The sequence below is a fragment of the Pipistrellus hanaki genome (assembly GCF_964339955.1).
Source record: "Pipistrellus hanaki genome assembly, chromosome: 3".
In the NCBI taxonomy this organism is placed as follows: domain Eukaryota; kingdom Metazoa; phylum Chordata; class Mammalia; order Chiroptera; family Vespertilionidae; genus Pipistrellus; species Pipistrellus hanaki.
Window position 1 is genome coordinate 75,105,870 of NC_140505.1, and position 13,556 is coordinate 75,119,425.

Here is a 13,556-nt window from a genome sequence, read left to right on the forward strand (position 1 = left end):
TCATTTATTGAACATTTTTTTGCTCTAGTGATCCACCTAATTTGGGTTTCTTTTTGTTGTTTTTAAAGGTATATTTATCTTTCAATAAAGTTGGTCTTTAGAGATAGAGATCAGTTCTCAGAATCAAAATTATTTTTCTTGTATTATTGAATGAATAAAAAATGTATATATAAACAGCAGGTCCTTCTTCTAGAGCTTCAAGGTGAATGAGATACTCCCCTGGACCTCAGTGAGCTTGCTATTATTTATTTATTTATTTATTTATTTATTTATTTATTTATTATTTCAGGGGTTCTTATGAAGGGGTTTGTGGACTATATGTATATATATATACACATGTATGTATATATGTATATATACATGCATGTATATATGTATATAGGCACGCACACAAACACACACATCTATACACACACGTATATATATATTTCTGGTTTACTGTGATGTCCTTAGATTTCATCATATTTTTAAAAGGCTCTTGATATCTACAAAAGCTAAAGGAGGCAGAACACCTAACTATGATGTTTGTATCAGTGAGGGTCCTGGTAGTAATAGATGGATGGCCTTTTTGTAAGATAATTTAATGAAGGGACTATTTGCAGAGATGTGGGCTTGGTTAGGTAGTAAAAAAGGGATGATCATTCTGACAGGGACTTGGAACAGTTGAAAACTATTAACCACCCAGACAAAGGGAGAAGGAAGGGGATGGGAATTATATTCTAGAACTCGAGTTGTTGGCATGGAAGAAGAGCCACAAAATAGGAGCAGTGTCCAAAGAGGAAACAAAGCGGGGGATAATTTGTACTATTATTTCTACCTCCTTCCACTTTTTGCTTTTCTGCTATGCTTCCTGTTGAGAAAGACAATGTCAGGTGCACAGGCTTTTGACTTTGCCTACTCAAGCTTCCAACACTTCCTTACTAAAATATGAGGAGCCACTCTGACTTTGCTCAGTTTATCACCTTCCTGGGACTATTAGTCCCTGTTTCAGGCTCTTGAAGTGGTCTTTGTTCGTGCACTGGTGGCAGGCAAGGCCTGTGGGGGATCTGCCCGCTGTTGGAGCACCATTCATCCTGGTCAGCAAGTGGCAATCCCACTGTGGGTGCACACTGACCACCAGTGGGCAGCTTTTGCCTTGAGCATCTGCCCTCTGGTGATCAGTGTACATCATAGCAACTGGTCAACCAGTGGTTCTGCTCGTTCTGCCATTCATTCGCTGGGCTTTTATATACACTCAGTGGACAGATTATTATGATTTCTGAATGCTTAATAATCTGGCCACTCAGTATCTAACCTAATAATAGAGTAATATAAAAATTAGCCATCACTCCGCTACACAAGCCACTCCCACCAGCTAATCAGAGCGAGTAAGCAAATTAACCCAACAAAAATGGCAGTTAATTTGCATACATGGAGGGAGGGAGAAATGAAGACTGAAGACAGCATAGAAGGAAGAGGGAGGGAAAGTGGAAAGCAAGGCGGCTGCGGCTTCTGGAGGAAAAGCAATGGCAGCACATGCAGGGCGAGGCGGGGGAGAGTGCAGCAGCGATGGGAGGTCCCAGAGGCGGCAGCAGTGTGCGTAGCCATGGAGGCAGGAGCAGTGGTGGGTGCAGAGGTTTGGGCATATGGAGCAAGGTGTGCAGCAGTGGTGGCAGCGTGCGTGGCCACGGAGACGGTGGCGGCGGTGGCCACAGGTGAGGCAGGCGGGGGGGGGGGGGGGGGGAGAGGTGGCAGTGGCGGGAGGGAAGCCCAGCAGAAGTCTTGCAGGAATATTCCTGCAACAGGTATGTAGTATGTGTGTGTGTGTGTGTGTGTGTGTGTGTGTGTGTGTGTGTATATATATATATATATATATATATATATATATATATATATATATTGATATATGTATTTTAGAGGCCCAGTGCATGAATTAGTGCATGGATGGGGTCCGGCCAGCCTGGCCAGGGGGAGAGGACATGGACAGTTGGCCAGCCTGCCTGCTGATCATACTCCTGGTTGAGGGGACCATTTGCATATTAGCCTTTTATTATATAGGATATACACTGAATGGCCACATTATTATGCATTCAGAGATCATAATAAACTTGCCACTCAGTGTATAGAGATAATAGCTAGTCCTATATAATGAAGAAGGTATATGCAAATTGACCATCAGTCTGTCACAAAGATGGCTGCACCCACAGCTGAGGCCAAGTTCCCATAAGAGCCTTAACGAGCAATCGGCAGGGACTTGAGCCTATGCCCTCTCCCTCCCCCATAGGACTTGACAGGGGACCTCAGGCCATGTCACCCACCTGGAAGGGCTTGACAGGGACCTCAAAGTGTATTTCCTGTCCTGGTGCTGGACTAGGGGACCTCAGGGTGCTCCCCCTATCCCAGCACCAGGCCTAGGGACCTCAAACCACACCCCCTGCCTGGCGGGGCTTGACGGGGGACCTCAGGCTGTGCTCCCCACCCCAACACTGGACCAGGGCACCTGAGGCTGTGCCTCCCTGCTTGGCTGGGCTTAACAGGGGATCTCAGGCCGTGCCCCCCACCCAGTGGTCTTGACAGAGGACCTCAAGGCACGCCCCCCCTTCACCTTGGTTTGGGCTGGGGGATCTCAGGCCATGCCCCTGGTCCTGGTGCTGGGCCAGGGGACATGCCTGGAAGGGCTTGACAAGGGTGGGACTGGCCGGGTCTAGATCTAGCCCAATGGGGATGGAGAGGGCGCAGCTGGGTCTGGGACTCAAGCGATTTTGAGGTGCATGTGGGTGGCACTTGACTCTGGGTCCCATGGTGTGCCCCAGACTCTGACGGGGAAGGTTTTTATATACATTTTACTAATTTTCATTCATCTCTAATCTATTATAGGGAAAGGGCAAAAAGCAATATAAACTATTTCCCTCTAATTAATACCCTTTTAATGTGCATGAATTTCATGCACAGGGCCACTAGTAGGTAATATAAAAGCTCTAGGTTGGAATGAATTCAAGTTTATGCAAATTGAATGAAAATCTAGAGTTATTTTAGTTCACTGAAAACTAACTGATATAGTGCACAGCAGATATAATCCTATCCAGTACAGATTTTTTTTTAAGTTCTATGACAGAGGAACTTGTAATATTTAACATAATTATTTACATTACTAGAAGCCAGGTACATGAAATTTGTGAACGTTGTGGGGAGTGTCTCTCAGCTCAGCCTGCACCCTGTCTAATCTGGTATCCCTCTCACAACCTAGGACTGCTGGTCCCTAACCGCTCGCCTGCTTGCCTGCCTGCCTGATTGCCCCTAACCACTTATGCCAAACAGACTGATCACCCCTAACCACTTCCCTGCCAGTCTAATCAAAGCCTAACTGCTCCCCTGCCAGCCCAATTACCCCTAAATGTACTTCCCTGCCAGCCTGGTCACCCCTAATTGTCCTCCCCTTTATGCCTAGTTGCCCCTAACTGCCCTCCCCTGCCGGCATGGTCCACCCAACTGCCCTCTCCTGCAGGCCTGGTCACTCCCAACTGCCCTTCCCTGAAGCCCAGGTACCCCCCAATTGCCCTCCCCTGCTGGCCTGGTCCACCCCAATTGCCCTCACCTGCCAGCCTAGTCACATCTAACTGCCCTCTCCTGCTGGCCTGGTCTACCCAACTGCCCTCCCCTGCAGGCCTGATCGCCCTCAGCCCCCAATTGCCCTCTCGTGCCAGCCATCTTATAGTGGCCATCTTGTGTGTGGGAGTGAATGTCAATTTGCATATTACCTCTTTATTATATAGCATTAAAAATGATTTACTTTTAAAACCTGTGTATAATATTGTAAGTGATTGTTATTTTTTTCCTCCATAGGCAAGAAGCTTGATAGTTGTAGGACTGGGTGTTGCAGCTTTTGCATTTGCAGGTGAGATAAATAAAGCTAACATATGAGTAAATATTATAAAAGAAATTTTTCCGAATCACTCCTTAATAAGCAGACTCTTCATATTCTAAGGTTTTGAGTTTTAAGACACACATTCCCATTTTCTTCACCATAAATAATTATTGAACATTTTTCAGTATAGCAAAATCTAGATAAACTTTGTAGTGAAGAAAAGTGATGATACAAAAGTTAGGAAAACTAGCCCCCCAAATAGTGGATATTCCTGGCAATTTTTAGTCTGAGATATTGTGTACTTTAAATAAAACATCTTTAATATGAAACAGTATAATTGGGATGGGATTTCTTTATTCTTCCATATTTATTTCTTCTTGAAGGTAGTATTAAACATTTCCTGTGCTGTCAGTTCTTTCTGGTGAGTGTAGTTGTTCCCTGTAGTGTATTTATTACTTCATTTAAAAAATATTGGTGTATTGTCTTTGATAAACTGCCAAAACCACTTTTTAAAGAAAGAATGCTTATAAAGAGTGAAAGCAAAATTGCTGTCTCTTCAATTTATAGTTTAGAGTCATCAACTTATAATTTTAAATTGCATAGCTACTCCCTCATTAGTGTTTATCTTAGAGCATTTCCTGGTTGATAAAGATTCACAATATTTTCTTTTAGCATTTGTATCTAAATTCCATGGATTTGCTCTTGTTAATTGGATGATCTTTTTGGGTGAATTTACTTTCCATTGTGATTATATGAGATTTAGTGAGATCCAAGAGAAAACTGAGGGGGAAAAAAAAGATTTTTGTTTTGTTTCATGTACTATTTAATTTTGTACAAGTCTTGCTTAAAGCACTGTAATAATAAGACTTTAAAATCAAGATCAGTGACTCAGATTCTCTTGGTCTTTATGCCAGCAAGATCTTGTGTTTCATTACATAAATTACTGAGTTTTCCGGAGAAGAATGTCATATCTAAATAGAATTGTGGTAAACTTGCCACATAACTATAAAACAATCTTAGTAATAATTACTATAGGAGAATGGACAGTTATTTGAAATTAGAGAAAGATGTACTTTTGCTAGGGCCTTTCTAAAATCAGAATTGGTATTTATATTCTGTACATACCACACTGTTGCCAAAGTCCTGTTACTAAATAGAATTCTATATAATAAAAGGCTTATATGCAAATTGTCCCCTTGACTGGAAGTTCCACCAGAAGTTCAATCAGTGGTCGAGACCGGCTGACCAACCACCTGTGGACCCTCCCCGCAGCTGGCTCTATCCCCTGTCCCCAATTGGGGATGGGGCCGGCCTGCCAGCTGCCCTTAGCCCCTCACCCCTGGCCAGCCCTGATCAGGTCAGGCTGGCTGGACCCCACCCATGCACGAATTTGTGCACTGGGCCTCTTGTCTACATATATAAAAGACCAGTGACCAAATGGCAGATCCACCAGAACAACTGGTTGACCAGTCACTATGACGTGCACTGACCACCAGGGGGCAGACACTGTGCAGGAGCTGCCCCCTGGTGGTCAGTGCGTTTTCACAGTGGGAGTGCCAGAATGAGTGCTGTTCCTGCAGCGGGAGCAGCTGCTAGCAGACCCATGGTGAGGTTGAGTCTCTGCACCTATCAGATACCTGAGACAATCCAGATTCCAGCCTGACCCCACCAGTTGATGTAGGCCCTCTAAAGTTTGTTCTGGAAAGAGCGTGGAGAGCTGGCATAGGCAGATGGCAAGAGGGGATGTGACTGGACCCCCTGGGAGGTTGTCTTGATGGCTGAGGATCCTGGATCATGGCTGCCCTGTGTCTCAGGATTCAATAATTTTTATTATTAGGATATCTAAAAAAGAAAAGCAAAAAAATAAAATAAATGTTTAGAAAAGTAGTCATCTTCAATGAGAAATTGCTAATAAATATCCTTGTCAAATATTTCTTATATATTGCTTTTTCAGTTTAGAGCTAACTCCATTAAAATCACTCCTATGTTTTATAGATTCTGAACAGTATTTGCTTTCTATATATTCCAAAGTGATTATCACTGTATAAAGCAATACAAATAATCATTGCAGATTCATGAGTATCTTCATGTTAAAAGACTTTATCTACAGTTTTTGTGACTTATAACATTGCATAAGAAATGTATAACATTAACATTTTTGACTCTATAATGAACTAGAACTTGATAAATTTAATAGTCATGATGATATTCAATAAATTTGAAATTTGAAAAAAAAATTGAAATAAGCCATATAAAATAAATTATCAATAAATACTATGGTAAGCACTTTGTGGGAATTGACTTTGATTATAGAAAATATATTTGCTTCTATTTCTTTTGCTATTTAGGTCGCTGTGCATTTCAGATCTGGAAACCTCTGGAACAAGTAATCACAGAAACTGCAAGGAAGATTTCAACTCCTGTAAGTTAAAGACAGCTTTCATTAGAAAGCTCATTTTGATTTTTAAGTATCATATTTGATAGTAATTCAAAAAAATGTCTTGAACTTTCCAATTTTGTGGAAGGTTTGCTTCTTTTATTATATCCTCAGAGAGTTTGTCTCATTTATTGATTTAGATCCTTTTAAGCTTCTTGGTCACATTTTAATGTCCAAACTTTTTTATGGTTTTGACATCTACCTATTTCTTACTATTACATTCTTTTGGTATTATTGCATCAATTTTGAGGTAACTTATTTTCCTTGTTTAATTAATATACATTTGTTCACTTAGTGATTTGAAATAGAATAAGAATGAAAATAATGACATAGTTCTAAAAATTTTTCTTTTTTTGTCTCCATTAAAAATAAATTAAAAAAAATAATATATATATATATATATATTTATATATATTATTTTTTATTTTAGAGAGGAAGGGAGAGGGAGAGAGGTGGAAACATCATTGATGAGAAAGAATCATTGAACACCTGCCACCTGCACTCTCCCCTACGGGGGATTGAGCCCACAAACTGGACCTGTGCCACTGACCAGAATCAAACCCAGACATCTTCAGTCTGCATGCTCTATCCACTGAGCCAAATCAGCTAGGTCTCCCTACTTTTTTTTTTTTTTCCATTTAAAAAAGGTGAATGAATGACATAGTTCCTTTATTTTTTGAAAACATTTCACATTTATTTACACCAAAATTGAATGTTTTATCACCATTCACTCACATTTAAAATCACTCTTGCCTGGTGTTCCATTTCTTTTTTATTTATTTATTTATGTATTTTCATTTTCTTTATTGATTAATGTATTATATATCTGTTTATATCTCCCCTTTGTAACCCCCCACCCTTAGTCCCCTGGTGTCTGTGTCCATTGATTAAGCTTACCAGTACTAGTATATACATGCATACAAGTCCTTTGGTTGATCTTTCCTTTTTACCCAATCCTCCCCTACCTTCCCTCTGAGGTTTGATGGTCTCATTGATGCTTCTTTGTCTCTGGATCTGTTTTTGTTCATCAGGTTAGGTTGTTCATTATAGTCTACAAATGAATGAAATCATGTGATATTTATCTTACTCTGACTGGCTTATTTCACTTAGCTTAATGCTCTTCAGTTCCATCCATGCTGTTGCAAATGGTAAGAATTCCTTCCTTTTTTTACAGCAGCGTAGTATTCCGATGTGCAGATGTACCACAGTTGTTTTATCCACTCATCTGCTGGTGGGCACTTAGGCTGTTTCCAAATCTTAGCTATGGTAAATTGTGCCACTATGAACATAGGGATGCATATATACTTTCTGATTGGTGTTTCTAGTTTCTTGGGATATATTCCTAGAAGTGGGATCACTGGGTCAAATGGGAGTTCCATTTTTAGTTTTTTGAGGAAACTCCATACTGTTCTCTACAGTGGCTGCAGCAGTCTGCATTCCCACCAGCAGTGCATGAGGGTTCCTTTTTCTCTACATCGTCACCAGCACTTGTCATTTGTTGATTTGTTGCTGATAGCCATTCTGACAGGTGTGAGATGGTACTGCATTGTTGTTTGGATTTGCATCTCTCGGATGATTAGTGACTTTTAGCATGTTTTCATATATCTCTTGGCCTTCCTTATGTCCTTTTTCGAAAAGTATCTATTTAGGTCTGTTGCCCATTTTTTGATTGGATTGTTTATTTTCCTTTTGCTAAGTTGCATGAGTTCCCTGTAAATGTTGGAGATTAAACCGTTATTGGTGATAACATTGGCAAATATGTTCTCCTGTGCAGTGGGCTTTCTTGTTGTTTTGTTGATGGTTTCTTTTGCTGTACAGAAGCTTTTTATTTTGATGTAGTTCGATTTGTTTATTTTCTCTTTAGTTTCCATTGTCCTATTTGAATGTGGCTCTTCCACCAAATACCATGTGCGGGCGTACATGTACAGTGTGATTGAAACTTTGTGGCCCATGTGCAGAAGTCGGTTTTCGGCCTGGGCAAGTCTATTTTGAAGAAGTGGCATTAGAACACTCAAGAGGCTAAGACTACATGTGGCTCGCAAGTTGTGGTTTGCCGACCACTGCCCTAGGAGCTCTAAAGGTGAAGATATTGCTTCAGCATATGTCTGAGATTTTGCTGCCTGTGTATTCCCCTAATATTTTTATGGTTGCCTGTGTTACATTTAAGTCCTTTTTCCATTTTGAGTTTATTTTTGTGTATGGTGTAAGTTGGTGGTCTAGTTTCATTTTTTTTTTTTTTTTGCATGTATTTGTCCAATTTTCCCAGCACCATTTATTAAAGAGTCTGTCTTGACTCCATTGTATGTTCTTGCCTCCTTTGTCAAATATTAATTGAGCATAGTGGTTTGGGTCGATTTCTAGGTTCTCTATTCTATTCCATTAGTCTATATGTCTGTTCTTTTGTCATTACCAGGCAGTTTTGAGAACAGTAGCCTTGTAGTACAGTTTGATATCTGGAATTGAGATATCTCCTACATTGTCTTCTGTCTCAGAATTGCTGCAGCTATTTGGGTTCTTCTTTTATTCCAGACAAATTTTTGGAGAGTTCGTTCTAGGTCTGAGAAATACATCATTGTTATTTTAATGGGCAGTGCATTGGATCTATAGATTGCTTTGGGTAGTATGGACATTTTAATTATGTTGATTCTACCAATCCATGATCATGGTATATTCTTCCATCTGTTTATGTCTTCCTCTGGTCCTATAGTTTGCTGAGTACAGGTTTTTTACCTCCTTAGTTAAGTTTATTCCTAGGTATCTTAATTTTTTTGGTGCAATAGTAAATGAAATTTTTTAAATATATATATATATATATATATATATATATATATATATATATATATTATTATTATTATTGATTTTTTACAGAGAGGAAGGGAGAGGGATAGAGAGCTAGAAACATCGATGAGAGAGAGTCATCGATCAGTCGCCTCCTGCACACCCCCTACTGGGGATGCACCCACAACCAAGGTACATGCCCTTGACCAGAATCGAACCCAGGACCTTTCAGTCCACAGGCCGACACTCTATCCACTGAGCCAAAACGGTTTTGGAGGGATTGTTTTAATAATCTCTTTTTCTGTAAGTTCACTATTGTTGTATAAAAATACCTTAGATTTCTTGGCTTTAATTTTGTATCCTGCTACATTGCCTAATTAATTAATTAATTAATTAATGTATTATTAAAAACTAATAATTTTTGGATGGAGTCTTAAGGGTTTTCTATGAGTAGTATCATGTCATCTGCGAATAATGACAGTATTACATCTTCTTTTCTAATTTTGATATCTTTTATTTCTTCTTCTTGGCTAATTGCTATGGCTAGAACTTCCAGTACTATGTCAAACAGGTGTTGTGAAAATGGGCTTCCCTGTCTTCTTCCTGTTCTTAGGTGAAATGATTTTAGTTTTTGCTCATTGAGTATGATGTTAGCTATAGGTTTGTCATATAATGCTTTTATTATGTTGAGGTATGATCCCTTTATTTCCATTTTGCTGAGTGTTTTTTATCAAGAAAGGTTGTTGGATTTTGTCAAATGCTTTTTCTGCATCAATTGATATGACTGTGATTTTTTTCTTTCAATTTGCTTATGTGATGTATCACGTTTATTGATTTGTGGATATTATACCATCCTGTATCCCCAGGATAAAATCTACTTGGTCATGGTGTATGATCTTTCTGATGTAATGCTGGATCTGATTTGCTAAAATTTTGTTGAGGATTTTAGCATCTATGTTCAGGAGGGTTATTGGCCTGTAATTCTCATCCATTGTGTTGTGTTTATCTGGTTTTGATATAAGGGTAATGCTGGCTTCATAGAATAGGCTTGGAAGTGTTCTTTCCTCTTGCATCTTTTGGAATAGTCTGAGGATAGGTTTTAGTTGTTTGAATGTTTGATAAAACTCCCCTGTGAGGCCTTCTGGCCCTGGGCTTTTGTTTGCTGTGAGCTCTTTGATGACTGTTTCAATTTCCTCTATAGTTATTGGCTTATTGATATTTTTAGATTCTTCTTGATTGAGTTTTGGAAGGTTGTATGTATTTTTCTAGGAATATGTCCATTTTCTCTAGGTTGTCTAGTTTGTTAAAATAGAGTTGTTCATAGTATTTTTTAACGGTCTTTTGTATTTCTGTAGGGTCTGTTGTTATTTTGCCTCTTTCATTTCTGATTTTGTTTGAATCCTGTCTCTCTGCTTCTTGGTGAGCCTAGCTAGAGGTTCATCAATCTTGTTTTTCCTTTCAAAGTACCTGCTCTTGGTTTCATCGATCTTTTTTTCTTTTCTCTCTCTTTATGTCAGTTATTCCTGCTCTGATCTTTATTATCTCCTTCCTTCTGCTTACTTTGGACTTTTCTTGTTGTTTACTTTTTAATTATTTGAGTTGTAGGATTAGATGATTTATTACTATTTTTTCTTGTTTTTTGAGGTAGGCTTGTAAATCTATCAACTTGCCTCTCAAGACTGCTTTCACTATGTCCCATAGATTTTGGATTGTTGTGTTTTTATTGCCATTCATTTCCAGGATATTTTTTATTTCTTCTTTGATCTCTTTGGTAATCCAGTCATTATTTAATAGCATGGATTCAGTTTCCAAGTGAATGACATAGTTCTTTAAATAAATGTTTATGTCTTTACTATATTTATATATAGTATATGGACAATTTACAATTTTTAGAATCTTTTGTCTTATGTATAGTTGTTTTTATAGTGGAGGCCCATTGCGTGAAATTTGTGCACTTGGGGCAGGGGTCCTTCAGCCTGTCCTGCGTCCTCTCGCTGACCAGGAGCCATCAGTGAGACATCCTTAGTGCTGCTGCAGAGGTGTGAGAGGCTCCCACTAGTGCTGCCATGCTCCCTGGCCATGAGCCTGGCTTCTGGCTGAGTGGTGTTCCCTCTGTGGGAGCACACTGACCATCAGGATGCAGCTCCCGCATTGAGCGTCTGCCCCTGGTGGTCAGTGCAAGTAATAGCGGTTCAATTGATTTGCATATTAGCCTTTTATTATATATGATAATCATGAATAGAAGACTCCCATGTTTTGTAGAATTACATTCTTGAACATTGTAAAGGATGTCAGATTGAGAAAATGAGAAAATTTTCATTTTTCTGTGGTAGAATAAGGTAGAATAGTTCAAGAGGTTGTCCTGGGTATACTAAACTTGGCATCTGCATTTCTTGAGAAAGAAATGATGTATGTTTACCTTTCCTTTCCTGTGGGTTTCAAATTAAGAAACATGGCTTTTAATAAATTGTGCCTTGTTTTCACAAAGTAGTTGCAGTTTGCAGTGAAACATTTTAGAATATCTTTATAAAAATTTTCTTAAAAACTTATTTGCTTCCTCTATACTTTAATATCATCTTGTTCTTAAGTCTCATATTTCTTTTTCTCATATTTTTTTTGTTCTTTTTTCATTTTGCTGGAATACTGCCTACAGTAATTTTTCCTATGGGATTCATGGATGATAAATGTTTTCAGTTCTTTGTTAAGCAATTTGTTTATTTCGCCTTCACTATTAATTGCCATTTACCTGATAGCTCCTTGGAGTCCAGTGGAAACAGTACTAAGGAAGTATAGTTATCTTTCCTCAGATTGAATCTTAGTGCCCATATGCATGCTTTCCTATGTGCTCGCAGCCAGATATTTTTGGTACTCAGACTCTCAGCAGATTTCCAGGTGTTCTTATTCCTTGGTACTCTTTTTTTTTAATATATATTTTATTGATTTTTTACAGAGAGGAAGGGAGAGAGATAGAAAGCCAGAAATGTCAATGAGAGAGAAACATCGACCAGCCACCTCCTGCACATCCCCCACTAGGGTTGTGCCCGCAACCAACGTACATGCCCTTGACCGGAATCGAACCCGGGACCTTTCGGTCCGCAGACCGATGCTCTACCACTGAGCCAAACCGGTTTCGGCTTCCTTGATACGCTTTTGATTTTCTTTTGTTGTTTGTGCTTTTGGCTTTTAGGTTTTGGTGAGTTTTGTTTGGTTAGCTCTTCAAATTTAGTGGATTTTCTCTTTATTACTGATGTTCTGAAACTTTAAGGAATTATTAGTGAGTCTTAACTATGTGAAATTGTCTATCTATTGTTTTGTAAGATTCTCTGACATTTTTTGTTTGTTATTTCCTCCCTTTTGTCTCTCTTTTCTGATCCTGGAACTCTTATCAGAAAGATGTTGGACCTCTTAGTCTATCCCTTATGTCTCTTCACGTTTTATCTTTTATTTTTTATCTCCTTTATTTTTTAATTCTACATTCCACAGTATTTCCAGAGGTTATTTTCTAGATCACTAGGTTAGCCTTTGACAATGGTCATTCTGTTATTCAGTCCATCCAGTAAATTTTTTACATCAATAATTATTTAATATACAAGAATTTTTCTTGTTTCTTTTTAATAGCAACTTAATTCTTTTATGAATGTGTTATTTCTTTCTTTCTTTCTTTACTTATTTATTTATTTATTTATTTATTTATTAAATATATTTTATTGATTTTGCACAGAGAGGAAGGGGGAGAGATAGGGTTAGAAACCGATGAGAGAGAGTCATTGATCAGCTGCCTCTTGCACACCCCCTAGTGGGGATATGCACGCAACCAAGGTACATGCCCTTGACAGGAATCAAACCCAGGACCTTTCAGTCCCCAAGCCTATCCATTAAGCCAAACCGGTTTTGGCATGAATGTGTTATTTCTTAGAATAGTTCTAAAAACACTAATTGGCATTTCTTTCCCTTCTACTTCCTTATTTATCTTCTTTCCTTCAAAGCCAGTTGTTAACTGCTCATCTTCTTTTTTCTGAAGGAAATATTTATTGCATATTATTGGTGATCATATTTTATAGCAAAATTAAATGCATACACTTCCACAAACATAAACTGTAAATCCAGGCATCTATCAAATTTATATGCTGAACCCAAGTTCTGGTTTTCAGAATTCAGCAGTCAATCATTATTCTGGTCCAGGGCCACCAGTCCACGATTTCTAAGTGTTTAGGATCTTGTCAGTAATTTGAACAAAATCCCTTTATATGTGACAGTTGTTTCCTACATAAAACCCTTTTGGGGGCACATTTATTACATCCATTTGATCTAATTTACTAGTTGGCTCAGGGATTTCATTTGTTGAGACATCTTTTTGTTCTATTTTATCATCTAATGGTTTGCTCTTTTTTATGGTAGAAAAAAATCAAGGAGCCCAACATGGTCTACGTGCCCAATGTATAGACTATGGACATCCACCAGCACCAAGACATAGCCTGGTCCAGACTCATGGCCTAG

The 13,556-nt window shown here is 38.8% G+C and overlaps 1 protein-coding gene across 1 annotated transcript in view; it reads left to right on the top strand.

Annotated features, from left to right (window-relative positions):
• Window positions 1–13,556, top strand: part of DNAJC15 (DnaJ heat shock protein family (Hsp40) member C15) — a 62,504-nt gene that overhangs the window by 17,729 nt on the left and 31,219 nt on the right. Inside the window, exons 2-3 of the mRNA XM_084877137.1 lie at window positions 3,823–3,874; window positions 6,193–6,266. Coding sequence (XP_084733263.1) covers window positions 3,823–3,874; window positions 6,193–6,266 — 126 coding nt within the window. The remainder of the gene's footprint in view (window positions 1–3,822; window positions 3,875–6,192; window positions 6,267–13,556) is intronic.